The following is an 11119-nucleotide window of genomic DNA, read 5'->3' as shown; positions in this document are numbered from 1 at the left end:
TCTATGAGTAGATAGCTAGCTAGATGGACTGAATGATCAAGTATATCTAGGGAAAATGGAATATACAGATATTTCCACACACGTGTTTGTAAGTGCTGAAAGAATGTCCATATAAAGAGAACTAACTTGGCAAAGTAACTTCTTAGCCATAGCCAACCACCCTGAGGGAGTGAATTGTTGGACCTGTGGGCTTGGGACCATAGTCTCTGGGAACATCAAGCTCAATTGCCCTAACATACTACACAAAAACGTTGTTCTACATTCTACTTTACTGAGTAGTGATGGGGTCTCAAAAGCTTGTAAGGGGCCATCTTGATGCAACAATTAGTCTCTCCTCCTCTGGAGCAAAGCATCAACAAAACCAAGGATCCATGGAAACAACTGGACCTAGGGACTAGGGGACCATGAGACCAGAAGAACTAGATGGTGCCCAGTTACCACTGTCAACCACTCAGAAAGGGAACAGCACAAAAGATCCTGTATTGAGTGGGAGAAAAATGTGGAACAAAACTCAAAATAATAATAATAAAAAAAAAGAACAGTCTTACTGATCAGATACAGACTGGTGAAACCCCTGAGACTATGGCCTCTAGTCACCCTTCAGGCTTGGAATAGAACTCACTCTCATGCCTTCCAGCCACACAATAGACAGGCATATAAGGTGAACATTTACACCAGGTCAGTACACTCCTTAGAACAATCAATCATGGGAGATCTGAAGGACAGTATTGGCACAGGGAGATAGCTCAGGGGACAGGAATGGATAGGAAAAGAGGACACAGGGAAGAGGTTTAACTACTGGGAGGAACTGGGAAGGGAGCTGTTAAATTGTGGGGATTGCAGTCAATGTCATGAAACAGAGTATGTACGCACTGTATGGAAAATGAATTTGCTCTGTAAACTTTCACCCAAAATCACAATAAAAATTAAAAATATAGAATGATAAGGTTTTTTTGAAAGATGAGAGATGAACAAAAGCTTTCCACATATATTGTTTCTTTTCAGTGAGATGACTAAAGACTCCCACACTCACATATGTAAGGCCTCTCCCCAGTGTGAGTTATGTTTACTGAGGACTGATGACCAACTAAAGGCCTCCTCACATTCCTTAGCATTCACAGGCTTCAGTAAAAATGGTATAGTATCAGAAGCCATCTTCTAACTTCAGAGGAAGTAAAGAAAATCACTATCAACGGAAAGCTGATTCGTGTAACTTGTATGTTTGACCGCCACCTCCACCCCCCCCCTTTTTTTTAACCCAATTCTGACACCAGCTGTCACTCCCATACAACTCTGCTTTACTGCTGGGTTTGATAATTCCCTGCAGTGGCCACAAAGAACTTACAGACAACATTCACAATTAATGGGGTTTATTTCAGAAACAGGTTACAATGCAAGAACAGCATCAAGATGGAGGTTAACAAGAACTCAGTATAGAGTTCTTGAATCAGGACAGCTTCTTACCCACCTCTGCCACTGGGTCCTCCTCAGATCTGACCTCTGCCGCCAGCCTCCACCCTGCCTTGCTAACAGCTATTGTTCTTTAGAGCATACTCCACTCTGCCAGCAAGCCTCCTACCTAAATACGCTCAGCTCTCTGACTGTGTGTTGGCAAGCCCACCATGGCTGACTCACTTTGTGAGCCAGGAAGCCCACTGCACAATCTTGGGCTGCTCTCTTGATTCTGTTGCTGTTTATATAGCATGCTTGCTGCTGCTTCTCACCATCTTGCACTGTTCCTCCAACAATGTCAAACTCCCAGGTCAAGGAGGTTCCCAGACCAGGGCCCTTGGTCCAAAAAGATGCACTCCCATTTCTGGCCTGTCTTCTTCACAATAGTGAGGTCTTCCTACCCCTTTCTGAGATTCGCTCTTTTTTGAACCTAGTTGGACAGCAAAACTGAGCAATCTGCTACAATGACTCTATATACCTTATGTTCATAGTCCTAACTAGTCATTTCATGGAGGTCACAAGACCATGACTAGAAAGGCCATATGATAGCAATTCACTGCACTGCAGGTTCTCACCATTGTGAGATCTTACATGGTCAGTAACATATGAGGACTGACTAAAGGCTTTCTTAACATTCCTTACTATCACAAGGCCTATCTTCATATCTTCCATATGTTTACAGGAAAGATGAGGAACAACTAAAGGCTTTCTCACGTTCCCTATATGCATAATTTTTCTCTTCAATGTGAGATCTTACATGGTCAGTGAGCTTCGAGGACTCATAAAAGCCTTTCCCACATTCCATACACTGATAAGGCCTCTCTCCACTGTGTATTCTTCTATGAACAGTGAGGTTTGAGGACTGAGTAAAGGCTTTCCCACATTCTTCACATACATAAGGCCTATATCCATTGTGAGCTTTGATATGAGCAGTGAGGTATGCAAACTGAGTAAAAGATTTTCCACATTCCTTACATTCATAAGGCCTCTCTTCACTGTGCGTTTTTCTATGGGTAGTGAGTTGTGAAAACTGCTTAAAGGCTTTCCCACATTGTTTACACTCATACGGCCTCTCTTCCCTATGTGTTTTCATATGGGTAGTGACTTGTGGAAACTGCTTAAAGGCTTTACCACACTGTTTACATTTATATGGCCTCTCTTCACTATGTGTCCTTATATGGGTACTGAGGTGTGATGACCGACCAAAAGCTTTCCCACATTCCTTACACTCATAAGGCCTCTCTCCACTGTGCGTTCGAACATGTGTAGTGAGGTATGAGGAACAACTAAAGGCTTTCCCACATTCCTTACACTGATAAGGCCTTTCTCCACTATGACTTCGCATATGTGTAATAAGGGATGAGGAACAAGTAAAGGCCTTCCCACATTCCATACACTTGTAAGGCTTCTCTCCACTGTGAGTTCGGATATGTCTAGTGAGGGATGAGGAACAACTAAAGGCTTTCCCACATTCCTGACATTCATAACGTTTCTCCTCCTTATGAGATCTTTCATGTATAACAAGGGATGAGGAACAAGTGAAAGCTTTCCCACATTTCTTACATTCAAAAATTCTCTCTCCACTGTGCGTCCTTTTATGTTTAGTGAGGCCTGAGAGATGGCTAAAGACTTTCCCACACTCACATGCATAAGGCCTCTCTCCACTGTGAGTTCTTATATGGGTAGTGAGGTGTGAGGACCGACCAAAGGCTTTCCCACATTCCTTACATTTGTAAGGCCTCTCTCCAGTGTGAGTTCGCATATGTGTAGTGAGGCCTGAGAAATAATTAAAGACTTTCCCACATTTACATTCATAAGGCCTCTGTCCACTGTGAGTTCCTGTGTGTTTAGTGAGGGGAAAGGAACAAGTACAAGGTTTTCCATAATCTTTACATTTACAAAGTGTCTCTTTCACACAAAGTTTTAGGTAAGAAGGACAACTGAAGTCTTCTCCACATTCCTTAAAATGATAAGGTTTGTATCCATTGTGAGACATGACATAATGCTTAAATGGTAAGTCATCCATGAAGGCTTTTCCATACTCAAGGCATTCAAAGAGATTTACTCCAGCAGGATTCCCAGTGCAGCTGAAAGGATTTCCACAGTGATTACCCTCTTCAGCTTTGTTTACTTTATCATCTCTCCTTTCACAGAGGCTCTCTACTGTATCTATTCTGTTAAAAAGAAAAAAAACAAGAAGTATGCTGTTAGAATTGCATTTTCTACCATTTCACAATTACTGTACACACACAATTACTGTACAGTGAGAAAGTGTGCTTTCTGTCCTTAGTTGTCTCCTGTTACACAGGTTGAATCATCTTATAGATGGTGCTACCATTATGAGTCACAATGTTTCTATATAATAGAGCTTTCTGATAACCAAGTATAAGTGCAATATGTTTTAAATACAGGTATGAAGGAGCTCTGGTGGTGTAGTACCTAAGACATTTGACTGGTAACCAGAAGGTTGGCAGTTCAAACCCACCAGCCACTCCACAGAAGAAAGAGATGGCAATCTACTTCCGTAAAGATTTACTTCCTCGGAAACCCAAAGAGGGTCGCTATGAGTCAGAATCAACTCAATGGCAGTGAGTTGGGTTTTGTTTTGATATGTGCTATGTAACATCCATATGGGCAATGTCTGATCACATATATATCCATAGTCCTGTAAGGTTCTAACACAGCTCACAAATCCAAGTCAGAGAACAGGATGTAGCTGACATATTTTGCTAAGTGCTGTAGATCCTATCTGTCTCCCACTAGCTTTCTTGGTCCCACATCTGCCCCAGCCCTTGGGTTGCAGGGAGAGGGGATCCTGGATCCCATCATCAGCTGCCATAACAGTATGCTCATTTCTGTCAGGGACTGCTGCCAGAGCTGCAAATGGGGATGCCCTGCAAGGCTGCTGTCCCACAGGGCACCCTGTGTATCATGCCCAAGCCCAACGCTACTCCCACAGTGGCAGCTGCCAATTATTCCAGGCTGCAGCAGCAGTGGGAGTAGGAGGAGGAAAAGCAGCCAGGGGAAGGGATGTAGGAGAGGAAGGTGAGGCTGGAAGACTTTAAAACCCATTGTGGGTGTAGGGAAAGTAGGCAGAGAGGAAGGGAAGGAAGCCAATGGTAGGCCTAGCAGTGGCTGGTTCAAAAGTAATTGCACCCCTCAGCAGAGGCCAGGTGAAGCTCTCAGAGACCCAATGGTAACTACACAGGTCTGGCAGCAGTGGAGGAGCCAAAGGTTTCACCAAGTCCCTCAGTACAGCGGCCTGCACACCCCTCTCCTATATATGATATGGTGTCTGCACAATGGCAAATCAAAGAGCATATCATCGATGACAGGCAAAACACCTGTACTCTGTATCTGATTCAGATTTATGTGAAAACGACCTAACCACATCATTTTAGAGCTAGCTTCACACATATGCACACAGAAATGTCAGGACATTTAGACAAACCTGAGGCACTGTGCACTGTCATGTAACTAAGACTTACCTCGCATGCCTTCCCTGGTTGTTGTGCTGATGTTCCATACTACGGAATTCACAGGTTTCTCCTGACATGGAGGGCCAGGAGTCATTCTTCAATGGTAACATTTGTCCATTATCATCCTGTTGAAATACTGACCAAATAATTTTAAGTAGAATTATATGAGATGAAACAGAACTGTAAGGATATTTTATGGGGAAAAAGGCACATATGAAGAAAGACTGAGTTTTGGCTGTTTCAGGAGCTTGGCAATGGTCTAAACAGTAAGACATTTATTAAGAAATAATTTCATAACAATTGAAAGTGATGGTGACAGAAACCAAACCCAACACACTGCCATTGTGTTGATTCTGACTCATGACTACCCTATAAGACAGGGTAGAAGTGCCCCATTGGGTTTCTAAGGCTGTGAATCTTTGTGGAAGCAGAGTGCCATGTCTTTTGCCTGTGGAGAGGCTGGTAGGTTCAAACTGTCCATCTTTTCAGTTAATAGCCAAGTGTTAACCACTGTGCCACTCAGGTCTCCTCACGGTGACATAAGTTGAGTGTAATTAGGAAAGCAAAATAAAAAGGTAGTGCAAACAATGCATGTGTATAAAGGTAACACTAAAAGAGGAAACTGTGCAGGTCTTTTCCCACAAACACAGAAGGCATATGACAACTGACTAAAATAAATGTCAGTTTAGGTAAGTGTGTAAGTTCCACCTCCTCAAAGCAAAGGAGATTTTTTGGATTTGATTTCTTCAAATATAATTCCATCCCAGCAGGCCTGGTCCTTGAAAGGATTCTTGCCTTAAAGGTGCTCCCTGACAGTGCAGCTCTGGTAAGTCCTATCTCCAGTCTCCTCAAAACTTTACCTTGCTTCTCAGAGAGAAAAATCAGTGTGGCTGATATGGTGCTCATGGGGAAAGATCCTGAGAGAAGATAGACAAGCACAGTTCCCTGATGTGAAGCCAATACTTTGGTCTCTACATTCTCCACAAATGGACAAGTGTGAGTTTAATTTAAGCAAAATAATCACATCAAATATGTCATAAACATGGGAAAACACTCAAGAGGTTCCAAACCATAAATCTCTCTTTGCCATAAAGTAACCCTTGAAGCCAATACTCACGCAACACTTAAAGCGCCTCAAAGCTTTTAACAACATGATACACAGTCAATTTAATACAACGTGTTTTATTCTCACAGGGAAGCCACTAGAGTCTAAGCTCCATGAGAGCAGTAACAATGGCTGTCATGTTTGCCAATTTATTCTAATTCCTTAATTCAAATTCTAGAAGATCAATGAATACAATATATTCCTTCACTAGAGAAATAAATACGAAGAATGAAGCCATCCTTACCTGAGTCCAGGTTCCTGAAGGTTTCCATCATTACATCTCTGTAGAGTTGCCTCTGGGAAAAATCCAGCAAAGCCCACTCTTCCTGGGTAAATTCCACAGCCACATCCTCAAACACAACTGACTCCTAAAACATCACACATGTGCTTGATTAGGAAGGTGTATGCTATAGATGGGTGAGGTTAACAATCCTGAGAAACTGAGAATTCAGAGAGTGTTCACACAAGGTTCTGTGTTCCATTCTAGACTTTGGTACCCAGTTCACTGGGCATGTTGGGTCATACATTTAACAATACATCTGCCACCATGGACTTATCTCTTCATAGTGTGACTATGACCTATCTAGTCTTGTTCCTCTCTATATTGATGGTTCAGACAGGCAGAAAACATACCAAAGGGAAAGAAATCCTCTATGAATGAAAGACCTATTTCTGCATTCAGATCATGATTTCTCTGTGGTAAAATAAAATTCAACTACTTCTGTAAGATCCACCAGAACATACAAAAAACATGAAGCACAGGGTGGAAACAAGATGAGCTATTAGTAAGTGGGAAAGACTGGTGGGACTGGTAGCTTTTCCCATTGACTGAACAGACAAAGCAATGATGTGAATCAGATTCAGCTATGGTAGGGATTCTGGAATTAATAGACTGTTGTTGTTGTTGTTATGTGCCTTTGAGTCAGATTCGACTCACAGCGACCCCTCCTTAGGTTTCCAAGGCAGTATCACTACAGAAGTAGATTGCCCCATCTTTCTTCCCAGGAATGGCTGGTGGGTTTGAACCACCAGCCTTCTGGTTAGCAGTCAAGTGCCTTAGGCACTACGCCACCAGAGCTCCTATATTAATAGACTGGGCATTTAATATAATTATGATTCATATTGCTAAAAGTGACAAAGAATTGAAGGACTAACTATAAAGATCAGCTATTACCCCTTTCAGGATGGATTATACCTCAACACAAAGAAAACAAAAATCTTCACAACTAGACCAATAAGCAACATCATGACAAATGGAGAAAAGACTGAGGTTGTCAGTTATTTCATTATATTTGGATCCACAATCAATGCCCAAGGATGCAGCAAAGAATCAGATGTTATATTGCATCGGGTAAATCTGCTGTAAAAGACCTCTTCAAAGGACTAAAAACAAAGATGTCACTTTGAAGACTAAACAAAGATGACATTTTGAAGACTAAAATGCACTTGAACCAAGCCATGGTATTTTCTTTTTTTAATTGTGCTTTGGGTGTAAATTTACAGGCAGAATTTGTTTTACATTCAGCAGTTTGTGTACATTTGGTTTCACTCCCCAATTACCATCCCCAACCCTAACCCACTCTCCCCCTCTGTCTATCTACTGACTGCCCCCGCCCCTCATCCCTGTGCCATTCTTAGTTATGCACTCCTGCCTGTCCAGCTTTCCCTCCATAGGAATGCTGCCCCTCCGGGGCCCCATGGCTGATTGCTCCAAAGGGTGTATCTCCATGGAGTAGGTAGGTGCATCACCCTGGGCTGGGTGTTCTACATGTAAGTCTTACTACTGCTAGGCTGAGAGCCAGCCTTTGCGAGTGAGTTTCATCTCAGGCTTGAAGTGTATCCCAGGGCCATAGTCTTGGGGGTCCCACCAGACTCCATCTGGCCAGTAATTCTGGTTGTTACTGTGTTTTTTACTTTTGTTCCACGTTTTTCCTCCCACTCTATCCAGGATCTCCAGTTTTGATCCCTTCCCAAGTAGTTGGCATTGGTAGCCAGGTACCATCCAGTTCTTCTGGTGTGAAGGTCCATCATATCCTTGGACTGATTGTTTCCAAATGCCCTTGGTTTTCTTCACTCTTCTCTGCTTCAGACGAGAGGAGATCATGTGCTGCATCTTAGATGGCCACTCAAAAGCTCTTAAGACCCCAGTCGCTACCCACCAAAGTAGGTTGTAGAACAAGATTTTTATGTATTATGTTGTGCCAACTGAGCCTGGTGTCTCCCAATATTATGGTCCTGAGTCGGCAGACCTGGTGGTTCTCTCCCCCAAAGTGTCTGGCTGTTTAGGAGGGATTACTCCAAGTCTGTCTTCTGTTGTTTCTGTAATGATTGTGGTTATTTTGTATCACTAGTATCTGTGCAAGATTATCCTCAGCTGAATCTATCTTTGGTCTAGAGTATATTCCTGTTCAAGCCATAGTATTTTCAATAGCCTCATAAGCAACTGAAAGCTAGACAATGAATATAAAAGACCGAAGAAGAACTGGTGCATTTGATTGTGATATTGGCAAAGAATACTGAAAATACCATACGTTGCCAGGAAAAAAAAAAATCTCACTGCCATCGAGTTGGATCCGACTCACAGTGACCCCTCTACTTGGGTTTCCAAGGTGGTATCTCTATGGAAGTAGATTGCCCAATCTTCCTTCTAAGGAGTGGCTGGTGGTCTGAACAACCAGCCTTCTGGTTAGCAGTCAAATGCCTTAGGTACTACATGACCAGAGTTCCTATACACTGCAGAAGAACAAATAAATTTGTCTTGGAAGAAGTGCAGGAATGTTCCTTTGAAGTGAGAATGGCCAGACTTCATCTCATATACTTTTGTCATGTTGTTAGGAGAGACTAGTCTCTGAAGAGGGCTGTTATGCTTGGTAAAGTAGAGGATCAGCGAAAAAGAGGAAGACCCTCAAAAAAATGGATAGATAGAGTGGCTGCAACAATGTGTACATGCATAGCAAATATTGAGAGGAAGGTGCAGGCAGTGTTTTGTCCTCTTGTACACAGGGTTGCTATGTGTTGGAAATAACTCAACGGCACCTAAAAACAACATGATTCATATAAAAATGCCTCCAACTGAGAAAGTAGAGCACATGTAAGAACAGATGGGTAATGTGAGCATGGACATGGAAACCCTTAGAAAAATCAACAGGAAATCCTAGAAATCAAAAACACTGTAACAGAAATGAAGAATGTCTTTACTGAGATCAGCAATGGATTGGACGTGGAAAAGGAAAAATCCTTGAGCTTTAAAATAGGTCAGCAGAAACATGGAAAATTGAAATACAAAGAAAAAGGAACAAAATAAAGGGGTACACAGTATCCAAGAAATGTGAACCAAAAGATGTAACATATTTATACTGAGAATACCAGAAAGAGAGAAACAGTTGAAAAATGGATGAAAGTTTTAGGAAATTAATGACAGTTCTGAAACCGCAGATAAAGAATTTCAGAGACCACGAAATAGGATATACAAAAGAACATTTACACCCAAGCATATCATATTTTAACTGCACAATATCAAACAGAAAGAAAATTGGAAAGAAGGCATGGAAAGAAAACCACACCTACAGAGGAAGAAGACTAGGTACAACCAATTCATCTCCCAAAGCCATGTCACAAGGCGGCAGTGGGATGAACTATGAAAGAACTGAAAGGAAGAACCCAATCAACCTGGAACCTCTATCAAGCAAAATTATCCTTTAAAAGGGAAGGGAAAATACAGGCATTCTCAGACAGTCAAATATCGAGGGTATTTGTTGCCATTATACCTGTCTTACAAGAAAAGGACAATCTTCACAGAACAGAAGAAAAAGGATATACACCCATACCTCCCTTAGGCTGTCTCATTAGCTGACATGTTGCATTTATAACAACAGTAAAAACATACACTGGACTGTTTTGCACATTAACAACATACACCTGGCAGTAACAAATACCGAGGTACAAGGTGAGCGTGACACTAGCTGTGAAGGTTAAGGTTATGTTTCAACCTGGCTGGGCATGATTCTCAGCAGACTGCTAGTTATGAGATGATGTAATTTGGCAGTTATGTAATGATGTAGTCATGCTCCATTTTGTGATCTCATGTGGTCACCTTCCATTTTGTGGTAACTTAGGCTACCCTAATTTTCATATGGTGATTTTTGCATACTAACATAGTCTTTGGAACCAAATTATGTCAGTAAGTGAGGAGTGTGGTGCAGTGAATTACTTAATATGGCTTGTTCTGGTTACCTAGTGCTGCTCGGACAAGAAATATACCATAAATGGGATGGCCTTAACAAATAGGAGTTTATTCTTACACTTTGGAGGCTTGAAGTCCAAGTTCAAAGTGCCAGGCTCTAGGGGCTGGGTGAAAGCCCCTCAACCTTGGGGTCCAGCTCTGCCTCCTGCTCCTGGCCCACTGGACCTAGAGGCATTTCTTCACTCAGACAGCTGCTGGCTGCTGAGGCTGAGAAGCCCCAAGGCTGACAAGTAAAAAGGCACAGTCCCGATGTTACCAAACCACACAGCAGACCATTAACTTAGTCCATTGTAAGTCCCAAGGTCGGCACAGCATAGCAGGCTGCTCAACAAAGACACGGCTACATGCAGGGTCCAAGCGTGCCATGGACTAGAGACCATTCTCAAAGCTTCTCCATATATACAGGAAGCAGACCACATACCCAAAGGCAGCTACTCAGCTGCTCCCAGTAGATTCCACCATGGAGTTATTACCAGTCTCATCATGGGGAATACCACATCCAGCTGCCCAGCCACTCAACCAGGCCCAGCCAAGTTGACACACAAACATAACCATCACATGGCTCTTCTAGCCAAAGTCTTTGTAATGCCCATCAAATGACTGGGTGGGACTATACAAATGTGTGGTGCTTGTAGCTCACCAAAAGGATTGGATAGTTTGATAATAATGTAAATAAGCTACACAGCACCTTTGTGGGAGTGGGACGAGACAAATAAGGTATCTGGAACCCTAATACGGGGATTGCTCAGTTTTGCCATCTTGCCATGCTTAAAATGAGCCACCACAGGAGAAAGGGGAATCTCACTACCATCAACAAAGAAGAGTCAGGAGTGAAGTGCA

The 11119-nt window shown here is 42.5% G+C and overlaps 1 protein-coding gene across 1 annotated transcript; it reads right to left on the bottom strand.

Moving 5' to 3' along the window:
* Positions 1-1033: 1033 nt before the first annotated feature.
* On the bottom strand, positions 1034-4947 carry LOC103207944 (zinc finger protein 85-like; the record flags this gene model as incomplete). The annotated part of the gene is made up of 3 exons (XM_042782652.1): positions 4941-4947; positions 2180-3291; positions 1034-1122 (listed from the first exon to the last, which is right to left on the bottom strand). Coding segments are annotated over exons 1-3 (1208 nt in total), but the record flags the coding sequence as incomplete, so codon positions are not given.
* Positions 4948-11119: the final 6172 nt, after the last annotated feature.

Source organism: Orycteropus afer, unplaced genomic scaffold (genome assembly GCF_000298275.1).
Source record: "Orycteropus afer afer isolate SDZICR_OR568_19922 unplaced genomic scaffold, OryAfe1.0 scaffold00402, whole genome shotgun sequence".
NCBI classification, from domain to species: Eukaryota; Metazoa; Chordata; class Mammalia; order Tubulidentata; family Orycteropodidae; genus Orycteropus; species Orycteropus afer.
The sequence above is the reverse complement of the archived record's forward strand: the minus strand, read 5'-3'. Positions and strand labels throughout refer to the sequence as shown.